Source organism: Notechis scutatus, chromosome 3 (genome assembly GCF_049901735.1).
Source record: "Notechis scutatus isolate UNSWTSFEM ecotype Mainland chromosome 3, rNotScu1.2, whole genome shotgun sequence".
NCBI classification, from domain to species: Eukaryota; Metazoa; Chordata; class Lepidosauria; order Squamata; family Elapidae; genus Notechis; species Notechis scutatus.
The window spans coordinates 172,400,475-172,423,142 of record NC_142011.1 but is presented as its reverse complement, the minus strand read 5'-3'; the positions used below and the strand labels follow the sequence as shown (position 1 = coordinate 172,423,142).

Here is a 22,668-nt window from a genome sequence, read left to right as displayed (position 1 = left end):
GATGCCGAGTGGGACCTCGCCGAAACGTTGCCTAGATACTTTGAATCTTACGCGGGAGAAAACCGAATAACCAAAGATCAATATATATATATATATATATATATATATATATATATTTACATCCTTACTTTTAAAATGAAAATATAATCCACAATAGACACGTATGTTGATTAAATGGAATTAGAATAGTTCCAGAAGACTCAGTTTTAATTAAGATGCTATTGTGTGGTCTGAAGAACTGAAATTCATTTTCATCCACAAAGATGTTCACAATTAATTTGCTTCAAAACTGCAGGTAGAGAGCCTAATGTAAACTTTAATCATTTTGGTTGGGTTCAGCTAGATATAGTTTATTTATATTTCTAGAAGGTTGACATAATTGACATGAGTTTTTTTTTTAAATCAACTGTACATCTTTTTGCAGATCAAGTATTCTGTCATGCACCCAGGGACTCACGTCTGGCCTCACACAGGGCCCACTAACTGTAGGTTGAGGATGCATTTAGGCTTGGTTATTCCTAAAGAAGGCTGCAGGATACGGTGTGCTCAAGAAACCAGGTATCCTTTCCTCTTCTCACAGCACTTTTTTTTCCCTATAATGTCAAGAGCCAGTAAGTAAGAGCTGGTATGGAAGCCAAGAGAAACATCTCCATTGTAAATTAAGCTAGCAAAAAACCATCAGAGAGAGTAGTATAGACATGTTTAGAAGCCTGTTTATCTCTACCTAGTCAGGGCTATATATTATCTGTACTTAACAATATCTACAGAGGCATTGAATTTGGCATCATCCAAGCTCCTGCTTCATTTGAGTATCACATAATTTTGAGATTATTACCATTAAAAACAATTTGATGTTGCAAAATAAAGCACAGCTTTTAGCTTCATTGTTGTTGTTTTTTAACAAATTTTATTCAGTTTTTCACATAAAAAACAAAAATCTCTTTTTAGTGGACAACATATTCCCGGGTCATCACTTTTACATACAAATATGACAGCAGTTATACATTCATATATGCATACTTAATTCTATTATTATCTTTTCCATTCCAAATTTTCAATAAGGAGAGAAACAAACAAATTAATTCTAGCCTCTTTCATTAATCTCAATCGAAACATCTTTTTGTTTCATTTCAATTATTTCAAATATAATCATTTAATATTTATTTTAAAGATAAACAATATATGTTTGCCTAATAATAATAATAATAATAATAGTAGTAGTAGTAGTAGTAGTAGTAATAATAGTAATAATAATAATAATAATAATAATAAAGGTTACCAATGTCTCTCCTTCCTTTTAATAGTCTATGTTAACTTATTAATTTTAGTGGTTCTTTAGTCTGTCATATTCCCTTTCCATCACACATTCTTTTTATAAATTCTAGATTAATACAAGTTTTAACACTAAAGAAAAAAAAACAAGTATAAGTTTCCCCCCTTTTACTGCTTTGAGTGTGACACCTCAGTGGTTAAAGTATACCTTTATTCCCTCATCTTGATTCCCAATAAACCATTATTTTTAAGAAGTTACAATAATAATCATTACATCTTTTCATTTGGATTCTGCAACATATTTCCCCCCCTTAATTTTTAATAAGAGTTATCAGTATCTATCCCTCCTTTAATAATCTAAATTACCCTATTTTCTAAATATTTTTAATTGCAGGTATATTCTTGTTACCCCTTGTTATCCAGCAGAATCCCCTTTTTAATTCATCAACCATTATCTCTGAAAAAACTATTTCTTTTCAACATTTTACTATTTCCGTATTTCTTTATTTCATGCACCTGTTTCTTACTGCTTCTCCTCCCCCTCTTTTCCCCATATCTTTTCTCGTTCCAGTTTATATCCCTCTCTTTCTTGATATCTTCCTTTCCCCTTTTCTGCTGGATCTTTCTGCCTTTCTCGACTTCACAGGTATTCCCCTTTTTGATTGCCTTCTTAAATCTCAACTTTTTAGCCTTCCTTCTTCCCCCACTTCTTTGTAGTGTTCTTTGTGTTAATTGTCTATTTAAGATGTCTTCTCCTTGAGTCGACTCCTCCTCCTCTGAAGCTCTTTCTTCTTGTTTATTGTTTATAACAAAGCTATAGTATGGGGCTGCAATCAAACTTTCTTTGCATGGGTGCCCTATGATCGCCCCTCCCCTTCTTAAAAAAAGGTAAAATTGAGTTGGGAAAGTAAAGAGTATTCTGAGAAGCTGTGGTGATGATGCAATGAAAAATAGTGGGATACACAGCTAGTGGGTCAAAAAAGTCAAGATGGCAAGCTGCAAAATGTGATCCTGTAACTTTGTAAGTGCAGTGTACAGCTGCAACATATGTAAAAAAAAGAGAGTAGAATTTCAATCCCACAGTTGCAGCGATCTTCATGACTGTTTTGACATGCATGCATATGCATGGATCACAGAGTTTACTTCCTGGCAAATCGGATTTATATGATTGGTCAAATTGTGAGGATGCCAGTATTAGGCTTTTGAAATTCCTGATGTCCAGTGGCACAAAAAAACCCTCTCTTTTTTGGATTACTATTTTTAATTCATGACTAAAAGCCAGCCCAGGAAATGAGAGGTAATTTTTATGGCAATCCAATGTCACTTAACAGCTGAAACATCGCTTTCTCAGTTCATTTCTACATAATATAAATGAGTTGAAATCTTTGTAATATACCTCACCATTTTGTCTTGCCTAGTCTTGATTTTTTTCAACTGTTGTCGCTATAATACCTGCTTGAATGTTCAGCAACTTCAAAACGTGGTATTATTTCACACAGTATTACAGTTCCTTCCTTCTTATTGTGTGCATCTTCCATGTTGCCTTTATTGCCTTACCTATTATCCCATAATGTTTCAGTACATGGGACTTGCACATTTGGAAGTGAAAAAAAAATCCAAGGAGTAAGACATAGTAGCAAACACTATTTCAAATATTTTTTTACTTGTGGAGAAATAGTACACATAGTACATTTTTTCTGTGAAAGCCTCTGGGTCATTATAAACAGCTTGGCTCCCATCAAAGGTTATCAGTTTTTCACCTGGTAGAATGAAAGAAATAATAACTACAGGAAGTCCTCGATTTACAATCACAATTGTGACTGGAACTTCTGTTTCTAAGTGAGGAAGTTGTTAAGTGAGTCATGTCTGATTTTATGACCTTTTTTCCATGGCTGTTAAGTGAATCACTGGTTGTTAAGTGAATCACACAGTCATTAAAAACTTCTTCATTGACTTTGCTCATTGGAAGTCAGCTGGAAAAGTAAATGAATGACAGTCATGTGAGCCCAGGACTCTGTAATAAATATATGTTGGTTACCAAGTGCCCAAATTTTGATCATGTGACCATGGAGACACTGCAACCAGTGGTGGGCTGCTGCCAGTTTGGACTGGCTCGACCGTACTGGTAGTTCTGACCACTGGCTGGCCCCACCCACCCTGGTGCTATCCTGTCCTATATATCCAGCTTGCTCGCCCCAGCCATGCAGCCCTCTCCCGCTCTACTCACCACAGCTGCTGTGTGCAGGAAATCTTTGTGGTTTTGCTGCTGCGCACATGGGTGAAGTGCGCATTGGTGAGTATGCTCACATTTTTGGTTCTGCACTAGGCAAACCGGTTGTTACAGTCTGTGCAGCCCACCTCTGATTGCAACAGTTGTTGAGTGTTAAGTGTCATAAGTCAATTTTTTCAATGCTATCATAGGTTCAAATGATCATTAAACAAATAGTTGTAAGTCAAAGACCACCTGTATGATATTATAGATAAACCTGGTGACTTTGATCAGCTATGTCGATTTTGCTTCCAGGATGTAGATACAATTGAAAAAGTTTTGAGTTCTCATAGCAGCAGGTAAACTATAATTTGTTTTTTCTTTCAGATTCTGGGAAGAAGGGAAGATTCTCATTTTCGATGATTCTTTTGAACATGAAGTGTGGCAGGATGCTAATGCTTATCGGCTGATATTCATTGTGGATGTCTGGCACCCAGAGTTAACGGCACAACAGCGACGCACCCTACCAGCTATTTAAGTGGTCTGGAAGTTTTTCCCTTTTGAGCTTCACATTGTGCGCTGAGAAGTACAACAAAAATTAAATGCAACTGTATCAAGAATGTGTAAGGACTTTAAAGCATCCTGTTCTGTGTACCGCCCCATTACAGCACTGCTCTGAATGCTCTGTATTCATGCTTCAACTTGGAATTCTATGCTTTTATCAGCCAAAGAACATCCTGTGCTACATTTTGAAAGAAAACTTGTGCCAGACTTTTATATATATATATACATATATATTTGGAACTCCTTGATGTAAAAGCCATCTTCAAAAGCCTGAATGTAATAATAAGGAATACAGATTTCCAGACTGCAATTTCTGATCATTATGAGGTTATTCAGAAGCAGTGAATTTAGTGGATTGTGTCCTCAAGCACTACATCCGCCTCTCCTGTGATAAAAGCAACCATGAGCTCTTATAGAACAATATGAACATGTATTATTGTTACCTTTTATAATTCTACGTTGGTTTCATCCAGTGGATTTATAGAGTGGTCTTTAGATACGAGGAACAGGTGGGTTTGTATCTTATTTTTGATAGATAAGGACATTTTTTCATCCAGATACAGTATGTATGGATACTTTTTTCTGTTCTATTTGAACCACTTTCCTTTTGAACTTTTTTTAGTTCCCTTTTTATATTAATTTAGAAACATTGAAGCATTATACAAGCAGCAATCTATTTTACCAATGGTGGCTTTTTCCTTCCAAGTCAAAGGATCAATAAATATTTCCTTTGTCCAATTCTAGTTAAGAGCAAATTTTACCCAATTTTTTCTTTATTTCTATTTTTTTATAACATAAAAACATATTTTAAGCTTAGATGAAGTTCATAGAGGCTTCGGGCTGCCATTTTTGTTACCAACTTTTTAATGCAGTTTAAGAAAAACTTTCATAATCTAAAGCCTGATTAAAAAATAATTGATATATGGAGCCATTTTGTAACATTTTTGTTCTCAATTACAGGCAATTTCATATCCTACTAAGATATGAAACTAAGACAGGGAAAGTAACATATAAATATAGTTTGGTGGTGTTTGTTGGTTTTCCCATTAATGAATGATCATGAAACATTTTTAATAATTCATTTTTATACAACCTATCAGTGCCAACCTTTGAGCCTGTTCTCTCTTTTTTGCTATTAGAACTACTATATTTTTTACATTCCTCTTTGATTTAGTAAAATAGTTCTATAATGCAATAAGCAAGACTGACGTTTAAACAGCTTTGCATAAATGTTTCAAATTACATTCACTAAGACTAGTTATAAGCAATTAATTGCTCATTGTCAAAAGTTACCAGAATGGTGTAATTCTATGCAGAGAAATGTGCCAAGGTCCACATTCCAAATGTAGGTCTGCAAAATCCAATAGTTGCTCCTGAAAATAATTTCTGGTCATAATTTGTGCAAAATACAACATTTCATAGATTGAATAATATCTTAATCTGCCCTGATTGTTGTTTGTTCTTTGCTATGACAAAAGTTGTCAAACTGGGGGCTAGAAACATCTTAAGGAGTATCAGTGTTGAAATAATATGTATATTATCTGAGGCTTCATATTCATGCTCAGACTTTTCAATACTAAAAATCATATAAATCAAATGTCTAAATGCCTTTTTCTTATCACAGCCACAAGGATTGTGTAAACTGCCTACAAGTCTTCTTTTTAATTATTTATGTTATAGAAAATTATGTTGTTTGGCTTCTCTCAGAAATATTCTTATGTCTCTGGCATCTCTGCCAAATAAATAGTATATCTTTTGTAGGTCTGATAGAAGCCCATCAGTACTGTTTCTTTGGAATTCTTGGAATTCCTCTAAAAATATGCAAGTTACAGAATTTCAGTATTTTTAAAAATTATTTTAAATGGCTAGTCTTTCATAATGGATTTTTGGGGAAGGTAGATATAGAAAGCAAACAGCTAATTATGCCCAGTCTACTGACTAAGTCTGGAGTACCCTTGATTCTATTGCTGCTATAAAAAAAACAAATATGGGCCAAAAATAAAAAGTTCTGATGAATATGCAGAACTGATTTCAGAGATTATGCAAAATCAAGCAAATTTATATGTCCTTCCTATTAAAAAAGATAGACTCCCATTTAATTTTTTTTATTTCAAATAAAACAGTAAAGTTTAGTAGTAAAGTTGCAAGATTCTATCCTTGCTTTTTGATATATAATTTGTAACTCAATAATTACAAAGGGTCTATTATATAGGAAAGAATATCTGTAGCTCAGGATGGAACTGTGGAGTTCTTGGCATTCTCTGAGCTTGGTTTGGTTGCAGATGTTTCCTTACCCAAATAAATAATCTCATCAGTACTATTCATCTGCAAGCAAGCAAACTCAGAGAGTACCAAAGATTTCATATTTATTTCATATCCAACCTTAATCAAAATAAAATTATTAGTTTAATTTCTGAGGAAGGGGGTTCCCATACACATTCATTATCATTTTAGGATGATATCTCAAAATGCTTGTGGCATGGCATTCTGTGCCTTAAATTCAAGGGCTTTCAAAACTAGTATATGACTGCCTGTGTATGTGACTGGGTGTACAGATGCGCACAGAGACATGCCCTAGAGCTATACATCCTTTAAAGAGAAGCTCTGGCTCTTATGAAGAACAAGACCATCATCTCTATCATATTAATTGATGCAAAGCCTCTTTTTTCAGGATACCTCGTGAACTAATGCCTTATAGCAGTAGCTGTACCATTTTTAATTCTGGTGCAGAAATTTTGAAAACAGCTGCATTAATAAATATGTAAAGGCTCAAGGTTCATTTGGTGAAGTCCAAAGCATTATTTCCAACTAATTTTACTATCCTAATGCATGCACCACATTCTGTTTCGGTATCAAACCTGAGTGTTCTCTCACAGTAATGAAGCACAGTTTCTGTGAATTACTGCTGCTAGCAACCCTTAACTGAAAAGTATATTGCACAGGGTATATATCTTTCACTTTTGACTTTTTTCATTTTAAAGTTATACTCCTCTATGTTACTGAAAGAAGCATATTAAAAAAAAGGTGATGCACTGTAGAACTTATTCATCCTCAACCTCAGTAATACCAAAATTCTTTAGAAAAGATGATCCTGTGATATTTTTAAAGTATATTATAATCTTCACACAAGCTTATTTACTTCACAATTTCATTTATTAGCTGAGTTGAATTTGCTAACTTTAATGTCTGTGTATTTTATATACTGTATAACACACCAATAAGATATTTGACTCTTGTTTCTTTGTTTTGGCCACCATAAACATTAAAATCTTATGCCCGGCCATTTTTGTCCACTGCAGGCATAATTGATTGGTACAATATCCTTCTTATGATTATTGAATGGCTACATAAATTTACAGAGCTAAGTGTCAAATGTTGATCAATAAGCACTAACCCTAACCCATGTGGCACAGAAAAATGTGAGAGACAGCTGAAATAAGTGAATGTAATCAATTTGTGTGCAAAACCCACTGAAAACAAGAAACATTCGCCAGAGTGGTGAATGGTGAGTGAAAAAAAGAACAAGTGCCAAACATTCTTTCATTGTGAAAATACATTACACAAATCTTTAGATAAGTTTTTAATGCTTGTTGCAGCCTTTTTTCAAAATTTACAATACATTTGGTCATTGTTTTGGAAGGGTATGAAATCCCATTGAAACATAAGTGCAGCACATTTTCCCATTGTTTAAAAACTCACTTGCTTGGTTTTCAGTAACAGTTTTCATTGTTGGTTCCAAAGCAAACAAAAAACAAAAAACAACTTTGTTTTTGACCAGGATAAGCTGTGGTCCAGAGTAAGCGTCCTTTATGAATGGAGACCCTGTATTTCACTTAGAAGAAAGGACTGATTGAGCATTACTGATTTCATAGAAGAAAGAAAGTCATACTCAGCTCTGGGACAATAGCAATGTTAATTAAAGTGTATTACCTCTGCAGAAAAATGTACAAGCAATATTGTTAGCACTATAGATTAGACTGTTCCTAAAAGATCACGTTCCTACTAAAGATACTTGATAGCAACATATGATTTGATTTATCATATATGGCCACTGTTGAAAAACATCACTGCTTCAGAGCACCACCTAGGAGTTGCATAGCCATCCTTGTCGATGGTGATTAAGCCTCTCTATAAGTATGGTTTAAATGTTCTCTGGTTAAAGTTTGCTAAATACTGCTATGTCATATTGTGATGTACAACTAAAGTGATTACTGAATTTGGAGAAATAAAATCACAATAAAAATAATGTTGATATAGCTGATTTGTAAAAAAAAATAGTGTTTGTTTTTATTTCTTTATGGGAAATGGATGGGACCTTAAACAGAACAAAGTCTAGAATAGCAATCTGTTCTTTGGCTTTTGATCTTTAGGTATTTTATGATTTCCTCCACTTTTCTTTCTAATGGTAGTATATTCAATAACTGATTCAAAGTCTTTTTTTTTCTATTATAAATATACCTATATTTGTAGTCAGTCAAACCTGAATTGGCTATATCTTTAACTGATTTCAGGAAAAAATATACTTAAGGGAATTTTGCTGGGCCCAGTTGGCCTAAACGAAAAATCCTCAATTGGAACATTAATCTCCCAAGACATTCATGACACCTTGCTTATGTTTGCAAGTATTTCACACATGCCAACTTTCCCAGCTGGGTGCCCTCCAAAAAGATTAGATTACAATTTCTATTATGCCTAGTAAACGTGATTGATACCATGCTGCTGGGTGATCATGGAAGATAATTAGGACAAACTTTGGACGTGACACTTCTGTGCTGCAAACCAAGGTTGGCTTCTCACTGCATTATTTAAACTCAAGGCATTTTTAAGTGGCTGTGTAAATACGTATGTATGTGGATATGCACAGGCATGCACACCTTCTAATTTTTATTTAAACAAAACTAAATCTCTGCTTAAATAATATGAGACAACTTCAATAGATCCATCTTTCAGTGACAGATCACTGAAAGCAATCTGTGTTTCAGGCATTATTAATATAATGTACTCTTATAAAAATGTTTTACAATCAGACTTGTTCACTTGTTATTCTGGGCCACAAGGAATCTTTTACCTCTGGCTTTGGACACAGATACATGGCTGGTGATAATCATTACTTGCTCCACAAAGATGGAGTGCTTGGTTTTTTTAAGCTGAATGCACATTAATATGTATTAAACCTGTCATTTGCTTCAAAAGGACCACTGAAGTCTGAGGATACAGCTGTATTTCGCAGGGATTTCAATCAAGAGCTAGTAGTGGCTGGGTGTTCTCATTCACATTCTGTTCTTCATGCTTTAATATTCCAGGTTCCACCACAGATTGAGACCTGAAAAAAGCAGAATGGTAAATATTACTTAGGAATTAAACAGCATGCCTATTGACTTTTTGGATACAAAATTCATGCCTATTGACTTTTTGGATACAAAAAGCAAGTCTATTGACTTTGGATAGAAAATTCATGTACTATTTCAAAGCAGTAGCTAGTAGCTGTATATTTTTCCACTCCTGAAAAAACTTGGAAGCCAATTTGGTTCAGGTACTATAATGAGGACTCTTAAATCAGGGGTCCCCAACCCCTGGTCCACAGCATGCCAGCAACTGGTCCACACAAACAAGTGAAGTCCCATCCATGAAATGCAGACAGCATGCAAAACTAACTCCCTCTGGTCTGCAGAAAACCTTTCTCTGTGTAACTTGTGCCTGGTACCCAAAAGGCTGGGGACCACTGCTCTAAATCTTTGCCCTTGGGACAGTTGTAGGGGTCCAGCTCTTTGCAATGGAGAGATGGGGAATCTATTCTTTTCAAAAATTGTTTTAAAATAATGCCAATGGCAGGTGAGGCATCTATGTACTGCAATATTTTATCGCATCAATTTTCAAAGAATGTATGTAGCAATAACTGGACAATATCCAAAATGCTGTGAGATCTACCACACAAATTTGAATGAATGGTGCACTGTGATTCATTCATGTTAAATGCCATTTAACCATTAACTAAATTAACTAAATTGATTAACCTTTTAGTAGACATTATATTCTACCTAAATAATCACCAGCAGTTATACCATTACCAGGTAAAAATAACAAAGTTACCATATTCTCTCTATTTAAAACTATTAATAAAAATTATCTTGGGAATAGGAAATAAATTCCAGCTTGTTGCAAAAGTTGTTTTCTTTCCAGGGACAAATGATCTGTTCATTGAGAGAATAGGGGGAGGCTGCTTTGCTTTTATAACTTTCTAACCCTCAGGTTAAGTCTTAGATCATTTGCAATGAATTGAAATGACCTACTTACTCCTTTACCAAAGCTAATTTGCAAGATAAAGATTTGACCCTGAGACTCACATTGGAATCTTAGGCTCAGTTAAGAAAATGGCATTGAATGAAAAGCAAACATTTATATTTCCCATGATTAGTCTGTCCATTATGAGTCAACCAAAGTACTTTAATATTATAATAATCTATGTAGTTTATTGCTAAAGAAAGAATAAGATCTATGATATTCATGATTCTGCACACTCATGAAAATTGGTCTAGAAGTGCCTTTCTGGAGTACTAGGTTAATATTATACCAAGTAAAAAAATCCAATCTATACCTGTCTTCCTTAAAGATCATTCTTGTTTGTTATTCTGAAGACAGGAGGCTGCTGATATAAGCAATTCCCAGCAGGCCAAGCCAACATGACCAAAAGTTGATGATACTGAACTTTGTACCTCATGGACATCTAGAAGACTTCAATATTTAAAAACTCCTAAAGATTATTGTCCTCCTGCTGTGCATTTTGCTTTGTAGGGAGCAGATAAGATATTAAACAGAGCAGGTAGTTGTCCCAAAGTACTTTTCCAAAAGTAACTGGACTTTCTTGTTGTTTTTTTCTTTGAAAACATTCTGCTTCTCATCCAAGAAGCTTCTTCACTTCTGAAAAGCAAAATGAAGTATGATCTTGCTTGATTAGCAGTTGATAAGAAGTTCACCTCTTTTTAGGCTCATAGCCAGGGGCGAATGCTACCAGTTCTGCCCAGTTCTGTAGAACTGGTAGCTCTGAAGAGCAGCAGACACTGAACCAGTTCTTTGTTTGCTGATGTTTGGCCCACCCGCCCACCTGGGCTCTTACCCGTCCCTTATTTCCTGTTTTTTCAACCTCAGCTGCTTTGTGGCACAGCTGAGGTTGAAAAAGCAGAAAAAAAGCAGCTTTTCAAACACTGTGCACTTGCACGCAGAGCTTTTCAGCTGTCTGGACAGCACAGCTGATGTTTTATTCTACACGCACGCACAGTGCGCAGTAGTCACCGAACCGGTAGTAACACTGGTTGAACCCCTGCTCAGAGCTCCAAAGGATCCTGGAGGAAACAAGTTATTTAGAACCTTTTTAGGTTGGGTTCAGGCTGGGGCATAGTACTGAGACAGAATTGATCACTGATGATAATTGTACATCTTCGTTCTGTTGTGAGAATTTGGGAATGAACAGACTCTGTTCATTCCCAACAGAAGATGTATAACTCAACTCCAGCAAGATTAAGGGGCTATAGGTTTTAGGGATCCCCACATCTTAAGAGTTTCCATCAGTAACTCTGAATGTGGTACCTCTCTGACAGCCTGAACTGGTGTATCATCTAAGGGTCCTTCTGGGCTCCCACTTGAGGGACAGGTGGCAGCTGGGGCCAAGAGGGCCCTTGCACAAATCCAACTGTTGCACCTCTTCATAGATTGAGTTGTTCGGCTCATAGTTACTCACGTATTAATGATTTCTGATTGGATTACTGCAAAATGGTGTATGTGGAAATGTCCTGAAAGTGTATTTTGAAACCCAAAGCTGGTCCAGAATGCAGTAACCCAGAATGTTATCCCCACATAATATCATGCAACATCACTGAGTTGGGTCTGCTTCCAGGAAGTTTCTGGGTGCGACTCAAGGTGTTTGTTATCCAGTGTGAAGCCCTATATGGCATACATCTAAGTTACTTGAGAGACTGCCTAGTTCTAGCAGTTCCTCTCTATCTCACCTGATTCAGCAAGGTAAGCATGTTCCAGGTGCCTTCTGTGAAGCAGTATTTTCTTATGGGACTTAGGAGATATGCCTTCTCTGTTCTGGTATCCGCACCATGAAACAGCCTTCACCCTGAAGACTAGGTGGTCCTAACCTGTTGGCCTTTTGAAAGGACTCAAAACCCAGTTCTTCCCTCAGTCCTTAGAACTAGAATGTTAAGAAAGCTTGGTTTACGGTTCTGCCCTTATTATTTGAGACATTTTTTACTGATTTTTCTACTCCTTTTATGTGCTTGTTAGCTGCCCAGAGTTGTTTGAGAAGTAAGATGAGAAGTCTTATAAATTTTATAAATCTGTGTAATTACAGCTTTGAAGTATAACCCCTCCTTTTTTATCTGTAAGCATATAACAACTGTCCTTGAAATATTAAAATAAATCAAACTCAGCTTTAAAATTATTCTCAGTTTAATTTAAAAAATGTGTAAAGCCCCAATCATCAATTCCCCAGCTTTTTATTTCTGTCCTACTATTTTATTTCTGTCTTCTTAACAGCCTTATTTGCTACAACCAATGTGTTGGAGAAGGAGAAACCTGGACCATTCTGCTGGGTTTCCTCCTCTAGTTGAGCTTTGTGCCTTTTAAATTATGATCAATAAATCAGGTCACATTGCAAAGCTTCCATTCACTTGGCTCTCATCTCTAGTCTGTTTGAGTTTCATCTAATTTTTCACCTATTATACTACTTCTCCAGTCTATTGTTTTCCAATGATTTATTTCTGGTGCAGAAAATATCGGGAGAAAGAATTCCTTTCCAATCTGTGACTATTGATTTTCTTGTCAAGAAAATTGGTCTTTTCTTTGTCAAGATAACTTGTCAAAGTTTTAAAATTTCCTACTGTGTTACAGGCCTGTTTGATTACATGGGTGTCTGAGTTTTAGCCATAGCATTTTGTGTGGGAACTTAGGAAGGCATGGAGGGAAAAATTCATTACTACTCTTCTCAATGACCAGGTAGATGGCTTCAGACATCGGCTAAACAACTTTGGAAGTCACTGCTAAATATAGCAGACAAATTAGGGTCTACTATTGATCTATCAAAGTTTTCACACTTGTGTGGCTAAAATGAAAGACATTTGTATATGAGTTTCTTTTTACTACGTATTTAAAGAAGATAGTATATGTCAAAACATGATAATATTAAGTGACATTTGTGGTAACTGTGAGTGAGCTAGTTCATACATATTAAGATGTTCAATCTTAATGTTTTCTAGATTAGCCATGCTTTTGTGTGATGTATAAGCCTTCATGCTCATAGTGATGAGACAAAGTGGACTGTGATCCACAAAAGCTTATGCAATATCAGATGTGTTAGTTTTAACAATGCCAAAAGACTGTTGATTTCTGCCATATCTCTTCCCAAAGAGTTCATTATAGAGAAAGAGAGGGTGGAATTGAGAATTTTTACTGATTTATTAGGTATTTTATTCTGCTTTTATTAGTTTTATAAGTAACTCAAGGCAGCAAATGGGTCAGTGAGTTGGCCACAGCAAGTTGTCCCATTCCACAGCAAGCACACATCCTCCTCCTATTTTCCTCAGGACAGCAACCCTACATGCAGAACTGAACTGAAAGTGAGTGATTGGTTCAAAGTCATCCAGCTGGCTTTCATGGTTAAGGTGGGACTAGAACTCACAGTCTCCTGATTTCTAAGCCAACGCTACACCAAAGTGGCTCTCTCCTGGTGAAACATCCATTACGCTATCAAAATTTTCCATTTCATTTTTCTTATCTACAGTTCAAAAATAGTTTATTATATTTTAGACATTTTTTCACTGAAGTAGTGAATATTGAATCTAAATCTTTTCAAGTTATATGGGACTCAAGGAGTGTTTGATCAAGTCCTACACCTTGTGCCACATCTGTTTAATTATTGATAATTACCATTTAGAGAAAATAAACACAGTTTATCTGGATTTCTGTTACTGTTCACGCAAACCCAAATAAGACCATTGCTCCTTTAGACCTTCTTTATTACCATGGAAGACCAGAAGCTGAGCATAAAGTGCACACTTCATTTCAATTAAGTTTCAATTAAGTTTCAATTAAGCAGCCAAATACCAGCCTACATAGTGTCACTTGTCCAAACCCTGAGAGATTTGAAGAACAATATTTACCTATTTTAAGCTTTCTTTAGAAGGGAAATCCCCAAGACTTGTGGTCATTTTGAGAGGGAAAGAAGAGAGAGTTGGATATGAAATGTATGTGACCATATATCTTTTATATCAGGGTGCAAAAGAGTTGCATAAGTGGGGACCATTCATGAAAAAAGCCTACCGGCTTTTGATGTCCACCAGCTTAATACTTTGCTGCGTTCCACACAGAAGTACCATTTGAAAGGAAGACACATTATATCATGCCAGCTATCATTGTGGTAGAAGATATAAATATTATAATTCATATTGAGTTGTAAATTTTGTCAACATCACCTAGAAATCTGCAGTTGATTTGGTATGGTTTTCATGGCAGGTATGGGTTTTTTTTTCCTGAGGTACATACTATAATTTCTCTATAATGTCAATACTTCTTTCTCTTGCAATGTGGGCAGTACACAATTAAGTTGTCATAGTAACTAGAAATGGGGAAAAAAATCTTTTTAAAAGAGTCAAAATGCAGAAAGTATTCTCCAATAGGAAAAAAATGGAATTTGTTCAGCCATTTTATTTATAAGATCTTCTCGGGCATAACAGTTTTAAAGTGCCCTTCTAAACCATGATATCCACAAGGGGATCAAGGTGTGATATTGATATGAAGTCAAGCTCAATCTCTTTCACAAGTTTGTGGCCACCGTTTTGACTTTTTGACTCCTCTTTCAGTAGACACCTCTGCTTCTAAATCTCTACATCTGTGATTTGGGATCCATTCAATGTAAATTTCACAAACATCATGAGAATAGGACCAGCAAAGGTCTTCCAAAGCCTTGATATCTCCAATTGTTTTACCAAATTGATATTGATTTCACAAAAGAGAAAAAAATATTGATTTATACAAAGCAATAAGTTAAATAATAATGAATTAAATAAGAATAGATCTGATTGAATTTAAATGTTGCCCAGGTTCCACTACTCTTTAGAGTACAATTGCCAGCCACACCATACAAAAAAATAATTCAGCAAAATGCCAATGGAATTCTTAACATTCATAGCAGAGAGTGTAATGCAGCATCTAGAAGCTATAACACTCCATTGCATATAACCAACAGTATAGATCTGGTATGTTGGTGACACATTTGTCATAATAATAAAGGAACAATTGAGAAAACACATGCAACAATCAGCAACATCTTTAAAGAACAAAGTTCACAAGGGAAGAAGAAAATAACCACACACTACCTTTCTGGATATCTTTTTAAAGAGAGGAAATGGCAGAAAATTCAAAAAGCAAATCTATCAAAAAGCCACCCACACTAACCACATGCTTCATTACTAAAGTAACAATCCACCCTCCCATGTGTGTGTGTGTGTGTGTGTGTGTGTGTGTGGCATTCAGCTTAGTTCGGGTATTTTCCCACGTTGCACGTTGTTGGTTAAGCATATTTCATATACAAAGGACAAAGATGCAAACAAATTGAAGGAGCCCCTATGGTATCACCACTGTCACCCATCATTGCAAACCTGTTCATAGAAGAATTCGAATCCAGAGCCCTGGCCAATGCCATCCACAAACCCAAACTATGGTTAAGATACATCGATGACACATTTGTGATTTGGCCCCATGGAAAAGAAAACCTAAACAATTTCCTAACACACCTAAACAGCACACACCCCAAAATCAAGTTCACCATGGAAACGGAAACAAAAAAACAACTACCATTCCTAGATGTACTAATCTACAAAAAAACAGATGGCACACTAGGACACACCGTATACCAGAAGAAAACACACACTAACCGCTACCTCAACGCCCAATCCCACCACCACCCAGCACAGATAAACTCCGTGGCTAAAACACTAATTACCAGAACCAAATGCCTGGCAGACAAGACACACATTAAGACTGAACTATGCACCCTGCCTAAAGTACTGAAAGCCAACGGCTTCCACAAAAGCAAAATCACCGGCTTGATCCACAAAAACACACTGAAACATAATAGAGACCCAGAAGATGAACAGACCTATGGAACAGCTGTCCTGCCCTACATAAGAGGTACTACAGACAAAATTAGTAAGGTACTACACAGACATCACATCAAGACTGCCTTCAAAACAGACAGAAAAATAGCAGCCATCCTTAGAAACCCCAAAGATAAAATTGACCTGGAAAACCAAGGCATATACGAAGTCCCCTGTGCATCATGCCCAGCCACATACATTGGACAGACCAATAGAAGAATAAGTACCCGCCTGGATGAACACAAAAATGCAGTCAAAAAGCTGGAACACACTTCCTCACTAGTCCAACACATGGAAGCCACAGGTCATAGCATCAACTTCAATGGCACCAAAACCCTAGCCACTATAGAAAACCCTAGCCACAGAATCATCAGAGAAGCCATAGAGATTGAAAAAAGACCAGGAAGCATGAATAGAAGAGATGATTCCACCAGGCTGTCAATCATTTGGAAGCCTGCACTCACAAACAAAAAAATCTCCACACCACAAGCCAGGCAAACATCTGGGCACAAACAGATCCCCCCTGATACCTCCAGCTCAAACACACCCCAACCAGGCACCCAGATGAAACCTAGCTTCCTAACTAATGATAGCCATCCATTTACCCAAAGCCAAGCTGCACTAAAGGCCTCCAATAAAGTAACACAATGCTGCCAGCCAATCAAGATACAAAAAGAGCCAAAAAACAGACAGAAGATATTAGAGACACCAATCAAGCAGAACACAGCAAACTCCGAGACCAATAAACACAGACCAAGACTCCCAACCAATCAGGATGAAGAAAAAAACATTCTGGCACAGCAATAGGCTGCCCCAAATTTAAATCTGAAACCACTGTAAAAGTCTGACTCACAGACGGACACAATACAGAAGCCTGATGATGGCAGATGAGATTCTGCTGAAACGTTGCTACAACTTTAAAAGCACAACTATAATGACGTGGGAAAATACCCGAACAAAGCCGAATGCCATACATGTAAGTACCGAAACCTTAAGATATATATATATATATATATATATATATATATATATATATATATATATATATATATATATATATATATATATATATATATATATATAGTTTTCTTAAGTTTGCAGTGTACTTACATGTACCTTCAGCTTTGTTCGGTATTTTCCAAGCAAGCTGCACTAAAGATCTCCAATAAAGTAACACAATGCTGCCAGCCAATCAAGATACAAAAAGAGCCAAAAAACAGACAGAAGATATTAGAGACACCAATCAAGCAGAACACAGCAAATTCCGAGACCAATAAACACAGACCAAGACTCCCAACCAATCAGCCTGATGATGGCAGATGAGATTCTGCTGAAACGTTGCTACAACTTTAAAAGCACAACTATAATGACGTGGGAAAATACCCGAACAAAGCTGAAGGCCATACATGTAAGTACCTGAAAACTTAAGAAAACAAATATCAAACCTCTACGGGGAGGGATTAAACAGCCAGATCAAAACCTACGAGAAACTGGAAATTAAAAGAGCAGGAATACTATGTGACCTTCAATTCCTACGCAGCTGCAGAGATAACAATACTACACCAACCTGCTTCAAATTAAAATTTCATCAAAGCACAGCAGCCACCAAACGTATCCTGAAAAGAACTGAAATGGCTCTACTAAGGAATGAGCTCCACAGGAAGAGATTCCAATTAGATCAGTTAAACAAAGATTTGCTAGCACTACACCTGGAATTGAGCAGCAAAATCCACCCTCTACTTTGGGACAAGATAAAACAACTCACAACTTGGAGAGCTGAATCTTCAAGCACTTACAAACAGGCAAAGCTCTTGAAAAAATTAAAGAAATTAGAACATGACAAGAAAACCCCCAACAACTCACAACAACACCTGAAACAATTAGTGTACAATGTTTCCAACAGAGAACTCACCAAAACAGAAACAGAAGTCCTAACCAAAGGATTCAACTATGCTATAGCACCCAAAAAAATCCCCACAGAATCCATCATATGTGCAGTAGAATCCAGCCTAACTAAATTAAATACAGATGAAGCTGATAAAATAAGACACCAAGTTACCAACATCCTATGCACAAGCAAACCACCAAAAAGCAACTTACAGCAAAATGAAATTAAAGCGCTACAAACCCTGAAAAGAGACAACAGCATAATCATCCTCCCAGCAGATAAAGGGAATGCCACTGTAGTAATGGACAGAAAAGACTATGAAACAAAATTGACAGACCTACTTCAAGACTCCACATACAAACCCATAAACACAGACCCAACCACATATCTGGAAAAATTAACCAAGAAGAAAATTATAACCAGCCACATAAGCAAAGAGATCCAACACACGATCATACCCAGAGAGAAATCTTCCAGATGCCCCAAACTATACGGCCTCCCAAAATACACAAAGAAGGCATACCTCTCAGACCCATAGTCAGCTCCAGAGGAGCACCACTACAAAACCTAGCTAAACACCTAGCAAAAGAGCTACAGCCCCATGCTGAAACAGCAGCTTCTCATGTACAAAACTCATACCACTTCTTGGAAATGATCAAAGATCTACACGTGGAGCAAGAAGATCTGCTTGTAAGTTTTGATGTGGTTTCACTATTCACTCAAGTCCCGATAAAAGAGACCCTTGAAATCATCAAAATAAATACCAACCAGCTAAACACCTCATGGAACTAACAGAACACTGCTTAACCAACACATATTTCATATACAAAGGACAAAGATACAAACAAATAGAAGGAGCCCCCATGGGATCACCACTGTCACCTGTCATTGCAAACCTGTTCATGGAAGAATTCGAATCCAGAGCCCTGGCCAATGCCATCCTCAAACCCAAACTATGGTTAAGATACATCGATGACACATTCGTGATTTGGCCCCATGGACAAGAAAACCTAAACAATTTCCTAACACACCTAAACAGCGCACACCCCAAAATCAAGTTCACCATGGAAACAGAAACAAACAAACAACTACCATTCCTAGATGTACTAATCTACAAAAAAACAGATGGCACACTAGGACACACCATATACCAGAAGAAAACACACACCAACCGCTACCTCAACGCCCAATCCCACCACCACCCAGCACAGATAAACTCCGTGGCTAAAACACTAATTACTAGAACCAAACGCCTGGCAGACAAGACACACATTAAGACTGAACTATGCACCCTGACTAAAATATTGACAGCCAACGGCTTCCACAAAAGCAAAATCACCAACTTGATCCACAAAAACACACTGAGACATAATAGAGACCCAGAAGATGAACAGACCCATGGAACAGCTGTCCTGCCCTACATAAGAGGCACTACAGACAAAATTAGTAAGATACTATACAGACACCACATCAAGACTGCCTTCAAAACAGACAGAAAAATAGCAGCCATCCTTAGAAACCCCAAAGACAAAATTGACCTGGAAAACCAAGGCATATACGAAGTCCCCTGTGCATCATGCCCGCCACATACATTGGACAGACCAATAGAAGAATAAGCACCCGCCTGGATGAACCCAAAAATGCAGTCAAAAAGCTGGAACACACTTCCTCACTAGTCCAACACATGGAAGCCACAGGTCATAGCATCAACTTCAATGGCACCAAAACCCTAGCCACCATAGAAAATTCCAGCCACAGAATCATCAGAGAAGCCATAGAGATTGAAAAAGACCAGAAAGCATGAACAGAAGAGATGATTCCACCAGGCTGTCAATCATTTGGAAGCCTGCACTCACAAACAAAAATCTCCACACCACAAGCCAGGCAAACACCTGGGCACAAACAGATCCCCCTGATACCTCCAGCTCAAACACATCCCAACCAGGCACCCAGATGAAACCCAGCTTCCTAACTAATGATAGCCGTCCATTTACCCGAAGCCAAGCTGCACTAAACACCTCCAATAAAGTAACACAATGCTGCCAGCCAATCAAGATACAAAAAGAGCCAAAAAACAGACAGAAGATATTAGAGACACCAATCAAGCAGAACACAGCAAACTCCGAGACCAATAAACACAGACCAAGACTCCCAACCAATCAGGATGAAGAAAAAACCATTCTGGCACAGCAATAGGCTGCCCCAAATTTAAATCTGAAACCATTGTAAAAGTCTGACTCACAGACGGACACAATACAGAAGCCTGATGATGGCAGATGAGATTCTGCTGAAACGTTGCTACAACTTTAAAAGCACAACTATAATGACGTGGGAAAATACCCGAACAAAGCTGAAGGCCATATATATATATATATATATATATATATATATATATATATATATATATATATATATATATATATATATATATATGAAGGCTATATATATATATATACACACACACACACTTTCATTCTGCATAAAATAGCCAACACGATGCTATACGTGTTTTCAAAATGAGAACCCATTAACATCATTTCCAAGACATTCATATCTGGGCTGCAAAAATCTATATGAACAGTAAATGGCAAAGTTTTCAAAAAAAAATTCTTGCTGCTTGTGGTGATCTTTAAATTTCAAGCCCAGATATATTTCCAAATCCTCTAGTTAAAAAGAGAAAACAAACAAAATTCTTCTAGGTGGATTTTTTTCTTCAAAGATTTTTTTCTTTGCTCTTACCTTTTCATGAGTTTTGGAGAGCATTCCCTCTCTAGGTTGGAACATGAATGCTTCACATGCATGGTGTTGTACGATGTGTGAGTGTATTCATTCTCATCGCTGTAATCCGGTCCAAGTAACGTCCGAGCCCATGTGCCCATGTCATAGGGAGGAAGAGTTCCTCCAAACTCTGAAGGTAAGCAATCAGGGTGTATGAGCTGGTGAAGACTATTAAGATTGTTTCCGTGAAGAAAGATCTTTTAAAAAACAAAGCAGATTTTAGATGTTGTTAGTGTGTTTATGCCATTCCAATAATCAAGATGTTTAAAAAAAAATAAGAAAAAAGTAAATTAATAGCAAAAGAGCAGTGGTATTGTCCTTTGTGTAAAATCTGCCTTTGAATAATGTTCAGAAAGCTGTACAGATAGTCCTCGACTTACAACTGTTTGTTTAGTGACCATTTGAAGCTAGAATGGCACTGAAAAAATGACTTCTGATCATTTTTCACAGTTATGACCATAGCAGCATCCCCATGGCTGCACGATTTACATTCAGATGCTTGACAATTGACCAACATTTATGATAGCTGCAGTGTCCAGAGTCATGTAATCCTCTTCTGCGACCTTCTGACAAACAAAATGAACGAGGAAATCAGATTCATTTAACAACCATATTATTAATTGAACAACTGCAGTGATTCCCTTAACAAATATGGCAAAAAAAGATGTAAAATGAGGAAAAATTCACTTAACAAATTTCTCACTTAACAACATAAATTTTGGGCTCAATTGTGGTCATACGTTGAGGACGACCTGTACGACTGTTTTGCAAAAAAAAAAAAAATAGAGATTGACCTGTTGGAATTCAACGAGCTTTTGTTGTTTTCATTCCGTTCTGATTTGTTTGCAGGCAAATAATTTTGATCTCAAAATATAAATGCCTATTTGGACATTCACAAATTAATCAAACCTTGTGAACTTAGATGATGAATGATAACAGATTGTAGTCATTATGCCTATGTTGTTGACTATCAACTCCAGATAGTCAATTTTTCCTAAAACTTCTCAAGTATTTCAGCCTTTTCCAGATGTATTAGACTTCAGCTCCAACAAACAAGTCACATACCAGGAAACTGAGACCTAATTAATTGCATTCCTACTCTGCCACCTACTTGTTTTAGTATTCTTTTCATTTTTGTTCTCATTTCATTTTAGTATTCTTTTCATTTTAGTATTCTTTTCATTTTTGTTAAAAATATATTTTTAACTTAAGCATAGTGTTCATTTTATTGTACTACTATATTATTAGAATGTGATAATCTCATACATCGTTATATATTTTTAAGAAATCTTTCATCCTTAAAGCAAGGATTGGATAACATCAACCTGATAAAATAATTCTGTGTTTGGTTATTGAATAAACAATAGGTAATGAAAATATAAACTGTACAAACATGGATGAGAAAATAAAGTGTTAAAGAATAATGATATTGAAGTTTCCATTCCATTCTGACTTTGATCTTTGAAGTTGTCCACCTTGATTGCAGTACACTAAAGCAGTGATCCCCAACCTTTTTTATGCCGCGGCCCGGTACCGGCATCAGCTGGGCGCCGCGGCCCGGTACCGGCATCAGCTGGGCGCCGCCATCTTTTTTTGATGAAAACGTGCTTCCGGTGAGCTTTCTACCCGGAAAAGCTCACCGGAAGCACTGGCGCCGCCATCTTTTTTTGATGAAAACGTGCTTCCGGTCAGCTTTCTACCCGGAAAAGCTCACCGGAAGCACTTTTTCATCAAAAAAAGATGGCGGCGCCAGCAAGCCAGCGGCCCGGTAGGACTTGTTCCGCGGACCGGTACCGGTCCAC

At 36.8% G+C, this 22,668-nt stretch overlaps 2 protein-coding genes across 3 annotated transcripts in view; one reads left to right on the top strand and one right to left on the bottom strand.

The window, feature by feature from the left end:
• Positions 1 to 7,328, top strand: part of ASPH (aspartate beta-hydroxylase) — a 109,071-nt gene extending 101,743 nt beyond the window's left edge. The window contains exons 26-27 of the mRNA XM_087961782.1: positions 425 to 558; positions 3,869 to 7,328. Coding sequence (XP_087817908.1) covers positions 425 to 558; positions 3,869 to 4,019 — 285 coding nt within the window. The 3' untranslated portion in view covers positions 4,020 to 7,328. The remainder of the gene's footprint in view (positions 1 to 424; positions 559 to 3,868) is intronic.
• CLVS1 (clavesin 1) overlaps positions 7,177 to 22,668 on the bottom strand; it is a 50,571-nt gene continuing 35,079 nt past the window's right edge. For both annotated transcript variants that reach the window (XM_087961780.1, XM_026689372.2), the window contains 2 exons: positions 20,828 to 21,063; positions 7,177 to 9,368 (listed from right to left, as the gene is read on the bottom strand). In XM_087961780.1, the coding sequence (XP_087817906.1) occupies positions 9,281 to 9,368; positions 20,828 to 21,063 (324 nt within the window). In that variant the 3' untranslated portion in view covers positions 7,177 to 9,280. The remainder of the gene's footprint in view (positions 9,369 to 20,827; positions 21,064 to 22,668) is intronic.